Source organism: Suricata suricatta, chromosome 10 (assembly GCF_006229205.1).
Source record: "Suricata suricatta isolate VVHF042 chromosome 10, meerkat_22Aug2017_6uvM2_HiC, whole genome shotgun sequence".
NCBI classification, from domain to species: Eukaryota; Metazoa; Chordata; class Mammalia; order Carnivora; family Herpestidae; genus Suricata; species Suricata suricatta.
In genome coordinates this window covers 114,267,553-114,283,762 of record NC_043709.1, presented here as the reverse complement: position 1 = coordinate 114,283,762, position 16,210 = coordinate 114,267,553, and the positions used below count along the sequence as shown (strand labels likewise).

The 16,210-nt window shown below is 40.4% G+C and overlaps 1 protein-coding gene across 1 annotated transcript in view; it reads left to right on the top strand.

Annotated features, from left to right (window-relative positions):
• Window positions 1-16,210, top strand: part of ITGA8 (integrin subunit alpha 8) — a 195,742-nt gene that overhangs the window by 38,623 nt on the left and 140,909 nt on the right. The window contains exons 5-8 of the mRNA XM_029955577.1: window positions 2,995-3,095; window positions 6,647-6,770; window positions 13,534-13,595; window positions 14,931-14,976. Of these exons, the coding sequence (XP_029811437.1) occupies window positions 2,995-3,095; window positions 6,647-6,770; window positions 13,534-13,595; window positions 14,931-14,976 (333 nt within the window). The remainder of the gene's footprint in view (window positions 1-2,994; window positions 3,096-6,646; window positions 6,771-13,533; window positions 13,596-14,930; window positions 14,977-16,210) is intronic.

The window sequence follows — 16,210 nt, the reverse complement described above, 5'->3', positions numbered from 1 at the left end:
TAGTCTTTTCCTGCTTAGAAAAATTTAAATCACATGCATTCACTATGAAACTGTTTCCCCTAGCTTACGGCTTTGTTATCTCCATAGTCTGTCATACACCACGGGTGTATGTCACCACAGGTGGCTGTCCGTCACCACCGTCTCCCATGACCACCGGCCCTCCCAAGAGTTCTCTGGGGTTGACAGAGCATTTTGAGTAACCAGTGCCTGCCTTCTCTATAGATCCGGATGTCTCTATTCTGTTTACCCCTTGTCATCAGTATTTCAGTGGGAGTTCGGTCAGGAAAACAAAAACCACTTTGAGGTTTTTGGAGGAATAGCATACAAAAAGATCAAGCGGCTCGCCTGGTCATTGGAAAGCCTGAGGGTGTGGAGGTCAGGAAGGTCACTGCCTGCAGAGGAAGAAATGTGGAGCTTCAGGACTTGATCTCTGCTGACGGACGCACCAAAAGGGGATTATTATCAAGGGAAACTGAAAGAGCTGCGGGAAGAACATCACATCTGTCACAGCTGATGTCCGCTCGTGCGCCTCTAGCTGCCACCAGAAAACGACGGTGTCTCCATCTTCTCTTTCCAGACCTCTCCTGAGCCTCTCATTCAACCAGAGTCCTACTTGTAAGAGTGTCTAGAAACTTTCAGCCTTTTGCTCTACAGAGGAGGGCTCAGCAGTGTTGAGATCATGCTGGGTACTTACAGATATGACCTGGGGGTGTTTTCAGTAAACATCAGATCGAATCGAATCAAGAACACTGTCCATGCGTGGGAGGTCTCTTGAGCACCAGCATGCAAAAGGTAGCACAGAGCCTTGTGTTGGGGTATTTGGCATGAAAGAATCTTGTTCAGAAAAGGAGGGTGAGAAATTGAGTTGCATAGTCAATCTGAATAGAGTTTATTCATTTGAAATGCTATGAAATTCTGATATTAGACTTAAAGTCAGAGAACTTTTAAAAATAAGAAAGCAGAGGTTAAGAAAGGTGATTTGACCACCTCAAAGACCAAGGAATGGATGATACATCTAGATGAAAGCTCATTCAGTGAATGGACATAGGACAGTAGAATTCTCTGTTGTAATCCTTGGAGTGGGTATGGAGTTAGTGGGACCAGCGAAGTCCATTCATTTGTATTCTTGGTCCAGAAGAACGTGTTGTTGGACAATAACCCATTGTTGGCAGTTTTAATCCAGTTATTACATAGTTCAATGCCGAACAGCAGAAAAGATGCCTTGGGAGTCACAAAGGCAAAGTCACATCCTTTTCTCTAGCAAAACAAGACCAGTTTGGAACTGGCTTCAGTCTTTCCCCAGGATCCGTTTACTTCCTCCCAGCAGGCTGCTTTTGGAATCTCCTTTAAAGATACTTGACATTTTCGAGGCGCTGGTCTTTTCATGGCTTTTAAGCAGTTTGGAAATTCCAAAGCCGCTGTGTAGCCCTTTCTCCTGGTAATTAATTAGAGCCACATGGTCAGTCTTGAGAGGTGTCACTAATTTCACTGCTTAGTACCAAAAATCACCAATAATGACATGATACATGTGTGTCAGCGAGGTCCTTTCCAATTCTTGGACCTGGTTGAGTTTCCAGGTTTCTCATTAAGAAATATTTGGAAAGAGTTTGGATTTTCAGTTGTATGGCTAATGTTTTCTGAGCCTACAGCTTCTCGGCTTATAAAGAAGGCACTTTCAAGTGTGTTTACTAGCTCATGCAATCTTTATGACTTGGATCACCTCTGCAAGAGGAAAGGGGGAAGGTAAAGCCTCACTTTATAGAAGAAACTTAAACTCCAAAGACGGAATGAATTGCCCCCAATCACCCAGTTCATGGTGATAAGGTTCTTTGTCTCTGAGGTCTGCAATCTTCCACAGTGCCTAGATGTAAATAGAAATGTTTATATTTTCAAGTTTATGCTGTAATTCGTAAAATGCTCCGTTCATTGCCTGTTGTATGCATTTTGGGTAAGGATGTACAGAACCTGTTTTTTTTTTTTTTAAATAAAAGGCTCAGAAACAACAAAAGCATACGATTTTTAAGAAGGAGATTCATGATCTTCTACTAACATGTGAAAATAAAGTTTAGGTTAAGATTGACTATATATAATTTTTAAAAGTCTGTAATCATATGTAAACTCAACTCCATGTTAATTACCTGTGTATTTTGGCCTCACTTAATAGGAGTTAGAAGTTCATTGTGTAAAGCATTTATTATAGAGTCAATGAAGAAAAATGATGTGCATACCAAAGGAAACACATACAAACAAGATATCCTGGTGCAAATGCCTTTTGAAATCCATTAGCTTATTACCGAGGAAGCTCCAGTGAGAAGCATGTGGTTAGTGCCACATGGGAAACACGCTGACTGGGAATCAAGAGTGAAAAGAGTATCTGCTTTTTATTAAGACCTGAAGTGTGTTATAACTGGGTTGAGTTCCTACCCAGATGGCGCCCCCTTCTTCTGACATCTGCAAAGTGTATATAAAACGGTGTTGAGGTGTTATTTTCTGTGGCTATGTGGACACATGCTACTCCGTTAAACACCAAGACCTTGGAGTCCCTCACAATCATCCTTGCTAACTCATGCCAAACAACTTGTGCCTCTCCCATCAGGGAAATTCCTGTGTGTTTCCCTATTGGGAAAGATCTGGAATTCCTTGGGGCAGTTATAAATATTTGGTCTTCGATCTTTTACAAATCAGTGACAAATGCGTAGATTTGAGGCTATGAGAGTTCATGTCAAGTTTACAATACGGTTATCTCCAAAAATATAAGTGGTAAAAAAAAAAAAAAAGGCTTCTTATAAGTGAAGTCGTGAAATGTCATGTTCAAATACACATTTTCATTTGGTGTTTTTCTAACTGAGAAGTCTTGGTTGGAACCCCCCACCCCCACCCCGTGTGTGAACATCGTTTTTTTCAAATATTTTCAACAGACCTGTTCATTATTACATATTATATTTGGCTGCCACAGTTTACGAATTCTTAACAGTTCCATGTCCTCCTTGTCAGACAACAGAAAGATCAGAGTTAATGGGACCAAGCAACCTATAGAATTTAAATCGAATCAGTGGTTTGGAGCAACAGTGAAAGCCCACAAAGGGGAAGTTGTGGTAAGTATGAATCGCGGCGAGGCTTTGGAATATTATGTTCTCATAGTTACAAAACTACTTTCATGTAAGGACATCAGATTGTTTTACAAATGATATTTCTTTTTTATTTTAAGGTGTATTTATTTTGAGGGAGAGAGAGAGAGAGAGTGCGGGGGAGGGGCAGAGAGAGGGAGCCAGAAGCAGGGCTTGGTCCCACCAATGCCCCAGGACATGTCAGATTTTTAAAGACAAATGTATTAGCATTCTAAAAAATAAATTTAGCACTTAAAATGAAAGAATGTATTCTAGTGTTTAAAGGTATAGGAGATAAAATTTGTTTTCCATATCAGTTACGTATCTTTAAATATTTCAAAAATTGGACATGTGAGTGGCTTAGTCAGTTCAACATCCAACTTCAGCTCAGGTCATGATCTCATGGTTTGTAAGTTCGAGCCCTGCGTTAGGCTCCTTGTTTCACAGTGCAGAGCCTGCTTGGGATTTTCTCTCTCCCTCTCTCTCTGCCCCTCGTCCCCCAAAATAAATAAACTTTGAAAAATATAACTACTAACTACATAGTTTTCTGAGTACATTAATAATTTTTTAAAGTGAAAAGAGATCTCACTCCCAAGTAGATATCGTTCAGTTTTAAAATGCCATGACTTTATGATTCTCCTATTTGAAGCAATGATACATGACTAAGCCACTGAGAAATAAATGACTATATTAAGCCGACCTGGAAATTTCTTTCTTGGGAGAATTTTTAAACCATTGGCTTTAATTTCTTTACAACAATGAGGCAACAACATTGGCTTTTAGGATTTGTTTAAAGCTTCTTGAATTATGATTTAATAAGAATAAGTATCTAAGGGTGCCTGGGTGGCTCAGTCAGTTAAGCATCTGACTTCAGCTCAGGTCATGATCTTGCGGCTCGCGAGTTTCAGCCACACTTAGGGCTCTGTGCTGACAGCTCAGAGCCTGAGCCTGTTTCAGATTCTGTGTCCCGGTTCTCTCTGCCCCCTCCCCTGCTTGTGCTCTCTCAAAAATAAACACATGTTAAAAAAAATAAGTATCTTAAAGAAATGTATTGCTTTATTTGGTCTGTGGCTAACCCCCCAAGGAGATTTTGACATAAACACGTAACATATAAGATATAGTTAGCCCTCTCCAGTTGCAAATACAGAATTTATAGTATGACCTCTATAGAATTGTACTTGCATTAATATGGTTTTCATATTCCACAGTTGGTACAAACTTTATCCTTTAGTGGTGTATGACTTGTGAATAGCTTTGGAAAGCTAATTCCATCTACTGACTGGGGTTAAAAAAATCTTTTGGGGACTGTATTGATATTTTTAAGTCTTGAAAATTTATCTGTTCCATGTTGTGCATTTATTCAGTATTTGTAGAATCCTTCAGGATCTCTGGACATAAAATCCATGCCATGTTCATAATAAAAGTAGTTAATCTGGGGACATGCTTACATTCTCAAATTTATGTAAAAGGAAATCTGATGATATTAACTTATTTCAAGTTAAGTTTTTCCTTTGAGCACTGAAATTTAGGGTAAAGAATTAAATTCTACCCTCCATGATAATTATTAGAACTTCAAAATGCTGAAGTAGCCTTCTGAATATCCAGATGTCATGTGTGTATATGTGAAGTTTGGGTCAAAGTCCAAATTCATCTTATCAGTGTGTTTCACATCACTGTGAAACGGAGCAGATATAAATAGAATAACTTTCTAGGCAAGTACTGGGAAGAATTTTCCTGACTTCTAAGTGTGCTGGGGCTTGGGGGTGGGGGTGGGCGGTGAGGGGATCCGGCAGGTGAGGTCAGTTTTCGAATACTGCGCTGTGCAGGTGAGCGCCCACACTGCCCACACCCCTGCTTTTTGCCGTTGGAACCTTACTTTAAACATATTAGCACATAGATTGTCAGTTTATTAAGAGGGCCCTAAGATGAAAGAATGTGGATGAGATCAATGGTCTTTAGGTTATCAGCCAAGACCTCCTAATACCAAAATAGTCACGTTGTGGAAACACTCTTCTTATATGAGAAGATAAATAAAATATTTTCACTAAAAGTAGTTGTGCATTGGACAATTTGGAATCATGAAAGGACTTAATTTTTTTCCAATGTTGATTCATTTTTTTTTTGAGAGAGAGAGAGAGACAGAGAGAGATCATGAGCAGGGGAGGGGCAGAGAGAGAGAGGGAGACAGAATCTGAAGCAGGCTCCAGGCTCTGTACTGTCAGCCTGATATGGGGCTTGGACCTGCGAACCTTGAGATCATGACCTGAGCCAAAGTTGGACACTTATGCAACCGAGTCACTCAGGTGCCCCATGAAAGGACTTCAAAATCAGTGTCTGCCTTCATTTTCCTGGCTTTGTTTTAAGAGTGATAGCATCAAAATTGGAGGTAGAGTAGTGGTTCCATATTCTAGGAACCTGTAATTCTGTGTTCTTCAAAATGCGTGCTTGAATAATCAGGTAAAACACACTTACAGAGGATTCACGCTAGCATAATAAGTAAAAAAGATGCCTATAATTTTCTACACATTTATTGTATTGCCTCTCTCATTTGTAACCAAATTAATGTTTAATTTACTTAAAAAGGACTTCTATTCTCTTTTGTATTTGACATCCATCCAAATATCATGCTTTCATTAAGAATCCAAACTTCTAAGGAAGTAACCAGAGTATTTCATGCAGGAATCCTATTTCCTTTCTGTTGTTTAATTTTTGTTTTGTCATGAATAAAAACCATTAGCTAAAAAATAAAGTCAGGGAGTAGCATGTCCAAATGGAAGTCATTGTTTAAAAAGTCGTAAGATATACATCAGTGATAAGCCGGGGAAATCCATAAAACAGCGGTTTACAAACTTGTCTGCATCTGTGAATTTGAAAATAATTTCTTAAAGGAACAAGTAGACAAAAAAATGTAGCTCTCATTTTAAGACATCACACTGACTTATTGACTGAAATAGTCATTTGATTATAGGCAGGTCCAATCGTTTTTTTTTTTATGTTTTTTAAATTTATTTTTGAGAGAGAGAGAGAAAGCATGAGCAGGGGAAGGTCAGAAAGAGAGAGACAAAGAATCTGAAGCAGGCTCCAGGCTCTGAGCTGTCAGCACAGAGCCTGATTTAGGACTCAAACCCACAAACCATGAGATCATGACCTTAGCAAAGTTGGAAACTTAACCAACTGAGCCACCCCAAGCGCCCCAATTGTTTAAAAAAGAAAATATGAGCTCTTTGCTGTTAGGAAATAATTACTTTTGCCAGGTTACATGTATTTAATTTAAAATCCTGTGGAGGAAAAGCTCATTCCTTTCTATATGTTTAATTTATTCCAATGCTATGGTGGATTAATGTTCAAAAAAAAGGCGCTGGAAGTTTCATTAACTCTGACTACTGAGGAACTTAGCGGCATGGTGGAGGCCACTTAAACCACCCACTAATTTAACATAGTTTGCGACGAATTTAGATACATTAGTCAACAAGTTGAGTCCATATCATCATATGAGGACTGTTGTCACAAAAATATGTTTTGTCTTCGATGCGTCACAGGCCTGCGCTCCTTTATATCACTGGAGAACTCTTAAACCAACACCAGAGAAGGATCCTGTTGGCACCTGCTACGTAGCAATTCAGAATTTCAGTGCGTATGCGGAGTACTCACCTTGTCGCAACAGTAAGTGACTTCATTCCTTGACACTGTGCTTTAGGTCCAGAGCCGTTCCAGGGTAGACGGTGCCGGCAGTATCAGAACGCCACTGATAAGGAAATCGAGATGGGGGCGAGGATTATGGGCGGCTTTTTCCGACATCTTGCTGCGACACGAGGGCCAAGACAGAATTCTGTTGGTTCTCTTCCACGTTGTGGAAATTTCTTTTAGAGAGTTTGCAGTGGAATTGATTGGTTCCTTATTGGAGGCCTTAAACTCTCGGTCGCTATTCAGAATTCACAGCGCGATCTAAAGATTACTGACGCCCCGCTTAACTCGTTCGTGGCAAGAGTGACGTTCGCTAGCGTGCTTAGACCTGGGGACACTCTGACATCAACTTTCTGTCCAGCCTGTGCTGCTGCCGGCTGTTGCTTTCTTTGGCTGCTCTGTGCTCTGGTTATCTGTATGATAGGCTTTTTTCCTTTAAATGTTTAGTCCCCATTTTTCAAAAGGGCACTTAGAGTGTAAGTCTCATCTGGCTGTTCTAGGGATCTTCCAGCAAGCATCTTGGAAAGCAAGCCTCCATCTTTGGGACCTTGCTGTTTTAATCACTTCTTGCTGGAACACTCGCGGATTTGGGACAGTAGTTCTGATAGCTTGGATCTTTTCAGTCGTTTTGTGAACTCTTCCCGTTTTCTGTGTGTCGTGGAGACCAGCCACTTGGATTCTCATCCTTATTCCTAATAGTTCGCAAAACCACAATGAGGATAGAAAGGTCATTAGAAGGAACATTCTCATAACTGATTTCAGGAAATTGATTTTTTAAAACCCCAATCCTGAGTTAGATTTCCAAAACTGTAAGTAAAATTTTCCCATTTTGAATGAATACTTTTTAAATCCAAGATTAATTTAGGCAAGGTTATGGGCACATATCAGAAATAAAACAATGAAGACAAAGAATGGATCAGTGATATTAGAGGGTTAACAAAGAGGCCACTGAGATTTCGTCTAAAGAACAAAGTGGAACAGCTCACTCAGATGGTTTGGGGGGAGGATTTTGGCAAGGAGAAGATTATGGCTTCCGTTTAAAAATATTGAAATAAATTAGCCACTTCCTCACATTATCACAAATGTCAGCTGAATGAATAATCTGTGAAATTAAGATTTTATTTTACATGGCTTAAAAACAGAGGTTCCTTGTTGATAATGAGACTCGATTATGTGTCCATTCAACACACTAAGCACTAATCATTCTGTGTTTAGGGAATAAAGTGCAGAACAAGAGAAAGTAAAACCCAATCTTTCAGAAGCTTATATTCTAGTAGGGGAGACAGACAACAAGCATGTAGATGTTGAGATCGAGCAATTCCACATCCGGGTATAGACCCAAAGGAAATGAAATCAATATCTCAAAAAGATATCAGCACCCTCACATCCATAGCAACATTATGCACATTCGGCAAGACGTGTTAACAACCGAAGCATCCACTGATAGATGAATGAATAAAGAAGATGTTGTGTATATGTACAATGGAATCTTATGCAGCCACAAAAAGAAGGAAATCATGCCTTATTCAACAACATGGATGGACCTTGAGGGCATTATGCTGAGTGAAACAAATCAGACAGAGAAAGAAAAAATGCCACTTGTATGTAGAACGTCACGAAAAATAAAACAGAAAACTAAATGCAAAACCCCCAAACTCACAGATACAGAAAAGAGATTGGTGGTTGCCAGAGGTGGGGGTGAGGAGGTGTGTGAAACTGGTGAAGAGGGTCCAAGGGTACAAATTCCCATTTATAAGACAAATAAGTCCAGGGGATGTGATGTCCAACAGGGTGACTACAGTTTACAATACTGCATTGTAAGGGCACCTGGGTGGCTCAGTTTGCTAAGCTTCCAAAGCTTCCAACTCTTGATTTTGGCCCAGATCGTGATCTCAGGGTTCGTGGGATGGAGCCCCGCAACAGGCTCTGCACTGAGCTTGGAGCCTGCTTGGGATGCCCTCTCTCTCCCCCTCCCTCCCCCTCCTCCCTCCCCCACTTGCACACTCTCTCTCTAAAATAAACAAAACAATAAACCCACAGAGCTGTATTGTATATTTTTTAAGTTTATTTATTTATTTTGAGAGAGACAGAGAGCATGAGTGGGGGAGGGGCAGATAGAGAGGGAGAAGAGAATCCAAGTGGACTACATGCTGTCAGCGCAGAGCCTGACATGGGGCTTGATCTCAGGAAGCATGAGATCAGTGACCTGAGCCAAAACCGAGAGTCAGAGGCTTGACCGTCTGAGCCACCCAGGCACCCCCTGTATTATGTATTTGAATGTTGCTAAGAGAGTAGATCTTAAAAGCTCTCATCACAAGAAAGGAAACTGTAGTTATATGTAGTGATGGGTGTTAACTGGATTTACTGTGGGGATCATTTTTTAGTATAGACATCTATTAAATCATTATGTTAGATTCCTTGGACTGATACTCCACATACCAATTATGTATCCATGAAAGGCAAATTTTTAAAAAAGAGTAAATTCATAATATAAAGTCAGACAGTGAAAGTGCAACAATGAAAATATATAATAAGGCAAGAGAGTAGGGAGTGACATGGGCCGGGTGGGGAGAGGAGCTTTGAGAAAGGACCAGGGGAAGGGCTCTCTTAGCAAATGGCTGTTGGAGCAGGACAGGGAGAGCGTCCCACACACAGATGACAGCCCAGAGAGATGTATATTTTGAGTCATGTTCCACTCAGGGTGTTGTGTTCCTTGGTTCCTTGAAAGGCCATTACTGTTACACTAAAGATAAAAGAAAAAAAAAAGTCCGGTAGATAAATAAAATCGCGAAATGACTCAGAAAACTAATGCGAGGGCTGAGAGTTAACACCCAACGTGTTTTCATCTATCCTGTTTCTCCTGATTTGCTAAAGATGCTTCCTCATCTCAGTAAACTATTAACTGAAATGATGAGCCCATCCTTCACGCTCCACTTGCCTGGGCGATCTGTCACACTCTTCCAGATAACGCGGAGGGTGATCATTTATAAGACCCATCACTGCCTCTTGTGTGTTCTGCCTTTTGGACCGAGTGCCCCTGTGATGAGAGAAATCAGGTTACAATGCAGCACATGGCACTGAGCCATGAGTCTGAGCCTTTATCTGAAAATAACAATCGTGGTGGGCTCGTGTCTAGTGACTTGGGCACATTATGATGCCAGTCTACTTACTCTTTCTTTTCCTAAACAAATGAATAGCTTGACAAAGGTAAAAATGGAGTTTTTGTTGCACTGCAGAATGGCTAAGTCAATTACCAAGGATTCTTTTCAACTCTAGCGTATACATTGATGGTTCTCACTTTCCTCGCGGCCACTCTCTTCCTACAAGTACTTTTTTCCGCCAGAAATTCACCCAAGGAGCTGACTTCCTGTCCTTCCCCCAGGAGTTCACAGTTCATTAACACAAAGCCCGCTTGTCCATGAACATATGGTCAATGTCACACGACAGGAACATCAGCAATATTATTTTCAAAAGAGAATTTAAGGAACCTTCCCCTGCTCATTCCATACCACAAACATACCCCACTGACAGGCGGAGCAATAGGAGAACTAATCTGCTCATTCATATTCATGCCTTGCCTCCCGCTGCTCTTAGGACCATTCATAATTCAGGTGGGGGCAATTTACACAACGCCTTCCGTTCTATTTTGAGAGCCAACAAATAGCAGTGAGTGGTCAGCATGAATCCTTGGTTCCTGAGCTCATTCTGGGATGTAATTGTAAAGTTTATAAATGCTCTGAAATCCCAGGAAGATGGATTCCTTGAGCTCCCATAAACAACTCTAAGAGAAAAACATTACCTCACATTCTGTTACAATCACTGCTTCAAAGAAACATTTGAAGTTGGTCATTTTCTCAATGAGTTTCATAAAAAGTATTAGTAATTTTTTCAGGTTCCTGTTTTGAAGCAAACTAATTTCAAAGAATGGTCATATTTTTTTCTTCTTTGAATAATTTGCAATATTAAAAATGAAAGGGGATTTAAAAAATGATTTCTAAAGAGGTTTGTACATTAGAAAAATACATTTCTTAAATATACTCAAGATTGCAAATATATGCTTACATAATCATATATCAGGTAATCATATATATTTCTGGATGCATGTAAATATTTACATACATGAACTTCCAGAAAACTGGTAACCCAGATTTGAGGTTATACAGGTGAACCTTTGGGGAATTTTATGGCATTCAGAACTATAAACCACAAAATATGGTTTAAAATAAGAAATAAATTTTATAAAACTACAGTGTAAGTGGTTGTGCACTTAAAAATTGCAGAGGGTTGGGGCACCTGGATAGCTCAGTCGGTTAAGCGTCCACCTTTGGCTCAGGTCATGATCTCATGGTGCAGGGGTTCGAGTCCTGTGTCGGGCTCTGTGCTGACAGCTCAGAGCCTGTGGCCTGCTTCTGATTCTGTGTCTCCCTCTCTCTCTGCCCTTCCCCCATTCATGCTCTGTCTCTGTCTCAAGAATAAATAAGCATTAAAAAATATATTTTTTAATTGCAGAGGGTAAACCTCATGTTAAATGTTTTTAACACACACACACACACACACACACACACACAAAACAAAGGGACACGAGAAATTTTTTGTAGATGATAGAAATACTTATTTTACTTTGATTTTGGCAATGGTTCTGTGGGTTATGCATATGTCCAAACTCATCAAAATGTATCCATTAAAATGTACATTTTTGTATATTAAGTATATCTTAATAAAGCTGAAAAAAAACCGTTAGTTTAAAAAAAAAACCCACAACTGGCGCCTGGGTGGCTCAGTCGGTTGAGTGTCCGACTTCGGCTCAGGTCATGATCTCATGGTCATGGGTTCAAGCCCCGCGTTAGGCCATGTGCTGACAGCTCAGAGCCTGGAGCCTGCTTCCGATTCTGTGTCTCCCTCTCTCTGTGCCCCTCCCCTGCTCATGATGTGTGTCCCTCTCTCTCTCAAAAATAAATAAATGTAAAAAAAATTTTTTTTAAACCCATGAGACATTAATGGATATTTCAATTAAAAAGAGGTATTGCCACTAAAAACAAACGAGTGTATGCGATAGAACAGTGTATTAAAATATACAGGGAGCATCTAGAGAAGATGGACAATGGCAATGCTAAAATTAGTTAAGTACTAATCAAAGGAAAGAAAAAAACAAAAGACATTCTAGAAAAAGCTAGAAAGGCTAGCTCTATTAAAAAGCTTCTGGAATAGGCTACTCAGCCTATAAAACTTTCCATTGATGATGTGCATTTCCTCCCTTGCTCTCTTATTTTAGTTTCTTTCAGGAGTATCCTTGATAAAAAAGAGATAATTATTTGCACGTCCATATTAAAGTACATAATGATTGTGATCCCCCCCCCAACTCAACTATTTTACTTTACTTTAAGCACGTTAGAAGCTATAGAAACTCTTACAGTACAAGTGACAAGTAGTAAATTGCTGATCCTAACGTCCTAGGGACTTTTAATAACAATACCTTGGGAATCCACATGTTGACCTGTCCACAGTTTACCAAACTATGATGAGGTCCTTTTGGACATTCAGTTAGTGAATCATACTGGATAGAGAACAAAATAGGCCATTACTAGAGAGTTTTCTCTCTTGAAAACACTGGTATTCCAGTGTGCCTGTGTGATTCATCACAACCAGAAATACAATTTCCTTGGGGCACCTGGGTGGCTCAGTCGGTCAAGCATCGGACTTCAGATCAGGTCATGATCTCACGGTTTGTGAGTTCAGGCCCTGCATCGGGCTCTGTGCTGACAGCTCCGAGCCTGGAGCCTGCTTCAGATTCTGCATTTCTCTCTCTCTCTCTCTCTCTGCCCATCCCTTGCTCGCACTCTGTCTCTCTCTCAAAAATAAATAAATGTTAAAAAAATTTCTTAAAAAAGAAATGCAATTTCCAAATGTATCTCTCTAATGATAATAGAATAACTTAAAATTACTTTCCTCTTGGAGATCATTACAATTGGAATCGTGGTGTGATATGTGTGCCCTTGGCACAAAGCATCCACCCAAGTGATCGTGAGGACCTCTCTCTTTGTCAAGGCATTTCCTTAGGAATGAGCTGTGTGGCTTCACTCAGAACACGCGGGCAACTCAGAATCACATTAGTGCCACTTGGAGAACTCAGAACATAGCTGAGGGAAGGAGAGTTTATTTCTTTAGACAGACATGAGTTGTAAAACCCAACGTACTAACTTCAAGGGATGTCATTCCTAGTGATCTTACTACAGAATCATGATGTTCTTTGGGAAAATACATTATGTTTCCTAAACTGCTCAGAATTAATTTAAAAATAAACATAAAGCACATCTATACATTAATCATTATGTTTATCAAAAACAGTAAAAACACTTTTAATGTTAAAAAATAAATATAAAGAACATATTTATTGGTCATTAACATTTTTTAAAACATTTTTAAATGATTATTTTTGAAGGAAAGAGAGAGAGACAGAATGTGAGTGGGGGAGGGGTAGAGAGAGAGAGAGGGAGACACAGAATCGGAAGCAGGGTCAGGCTCTGAGCTGTCAACACAGAGCCCAATGCGGGGCTCAAACTCACGAACCGCGAGATCATGACCTGAGCCGAAGTCAGAAGTTTAACCGACTGAGCCACCCAGGCACCCTATCATTTTAAATTGAGACATCAATAGGGAAAACAACGGAATATCCTGAAGTTGTTATTAAAATATATATTGGGAATGATGATGTTATAATATTTCTATATTTGGGTTCCTCTAGGTAATGCTGATCCCGAAGGCCAAGGTTACTGCCAAGCAGGATTTAGTCTGGATTTTTACAAGGTGAATTCATTTGGGCTGATAGCTTCTAGCAGTTATCTTATCTGTTTGATTTTTTCTCCTTCTTTTTTTTTCTTTACTCTCTGCCTCTAATTCTCGTCCCCACCCCCAATAACTACCACCAAGAAAAGAACCTTTAGGTATGTATCCAGTCTGTTTAGACAACTTCTTTAAATGTTTTTGCTTGCTCTGTATTTTTATTAAAGTGATCGATGCAGATGACAAACCTATTGAAATAACACAGAAACATGTCTGATGAAAAGCAACGTCTTTCTCCCCACCTCTGTGATAATCATTTAAATGAAAAATCTCAGCAACTCTGAGAGAAACGTTTCTATAAAAAACAACAACAAAAATTTGCTTTATCTGTTAGCCATAACTGACCAATTAGATTTAACACAAGTGTTAAAATTCACACATCCTTTCACAACATTACAGAGATACCTAGCAAGATCATAAGGGAGAAAGATTTTGTGGCATTAAAAACAGTATAGGGAGCACCTGGGTGGCTCAGTCAGTTGAGCGTCTGGCTTTGGCTCAGGTCACGATCTCACAATTTGTGGGTTCAAGCCCCGCATCAGGCTCTGTGCTGACAGCTAGCTCAGAGCCTGGAGCCTGCTTCAGATACCGTACCTCCTTCTCTCTCTGACCCTCCCCTGCTTGTGCTGTCTCTCTCTGTCTCTCAAAAATAAATAAAAAACATAAAAACATAAAAAAAACAGTATAGAAAAAATCCATCAGCATACAAGGTTCTAGTCTCTTGGCCTTTTTAAAATCATTGTCTTTTTTTTTCTCTCCCACTGAAGGTCAAGGATGCAGAGGGTGGAAGGTGGGGTGGTAAGGAGAAGGGACAGTTATATTTGCTCGTCTATGTTTTTCGCTGTCTCTCCTGAGAAGGGGAGGGGTGGGTGCAGATGTATGGAAAACCTAGGCATTGCCGTGGCCTTGAGATAAATAGAAACCATATTTTCTTGTGTTGCCAAGTCTCAAAAGACCACGTCTGCTAAATTACACGGCATTAAATGTGTACGTATTTTGCTTACCTGACGCGGTGCCAAAAATCTGAATTCCTATGTCCTCAAGGGACAGAATTCAACTTAGCTAATTGAGTCAAAGGAAAATTATTTAATATGCTAACACACTAAATAGTTGAAGGCAAAAAAAATAAATAAATAAATAAAGGAAAGAGAATGACCTGCCTGACTCAGAAACAAGGGCCTCATTTAAAAATTGTTTTATGTATAACCAATTGTTAGAGCGATGCTTACTAACAATGATTTATCACCTTTAAAAAAATGTGTTTTTCCTTTCCCAATTGTTGTTGTTTCTGTGTTGTAGAATGGAGACCTTATAGTAGGAGGACCCGGAAGTTTTTATTGGCAAGGTACGTTCTGGGAGCAGAGAAGAAATGCCCGTTTGTGGTTACTAACAAGGAGATGAAACGCGAGTAACACCAAGTGTTGACTTTGTATAACATTAATTGTATATCTGTATTCATAGTTTCTCAAAGGAATAAGGCATCGTTTCCTACTGTATATACGTGGTATTTTTAAATGCTGTTGCAACGTAATTCATTTGTTCACCAAGTCTTTATTGAGGCTCTGCCAGGTTTGTGCTAGATGCTGAGGATACAGGATAAGGAAGGACAGACATTGTTCCCACCCTCACAAGGTTAATACCTGGGGGAAGACACTGGCATCAATCCAATATTCACACAAATACCCGAGACACTCCGCACGTGATGCTCGCTGTGAAGGACACGTATGTCGTGATGGGGCCATGAGCACATGGGAGGTGGCTGCAGGCACAGGTTTTGTCCTCTGAACACCCTGTGCTCTGCAAAGGTGTCACGTAGGCCAGAAGCTGCCCTAAGGTCACTAACTTAGAAACAAGCCACCCTGAACTGAGATGTGAACTTTGCCAGGAGGTAACTAGCAAAGGTTCTGGAAAGTAACTGGGAAGGTTCTGTGGCCTGAAGTTGAGCAGACAGGTAAGATGGAGGGAAGCCAGGGTGACCAGAGTCAGGAGATGGGGGAGGGGCTGCTACGTGGTATGGGCCGCCCCTGCTGCCCATCCTCAGGCCATGAAGGGTTTGCAGGCCAAGGTAGGCAGCTTTTTCTTTATCCTCAAATCAACAAGAAACCCTTGGTGGATTGCAGAAGTGTGAATAGATGGCCTTAGCTACAGTAAGTATGTGTTTCTTGTCTTGAGAATCATGGGAACCCACTGGAGACTTTTAAGCATGGGATGTCATGATCTGATCTGTGTTTTGGAAAGATCACTCTGGTTGCCATACGGAAGATGAACTAGAGGTTGGCCAAAGTGAGGGATGAGCAAACCAGTTACAAGGGGGTAAGTTAGTTATAAGTTTTTAAGGTAAACTAGCTATAAGGTTCAGTTGAAGACGTTTGCTTCTTAGTGTGGGAATAGTACAGATTGAGAAGGAGGACAAATGTGAGAGATGCTTTGGAGGGAAAATAAACAGCTTAGCTGGATATGTGTGGGTGAAAGGGAGGATGCCCGGCACACATTTCTGCCTTTTGCAACTGCATGGTTATAGGTGGGTTGCACTCGCTGAGATGGGGAACCCTGCAAGAGAACAGGTTGGAGCAGGCTGG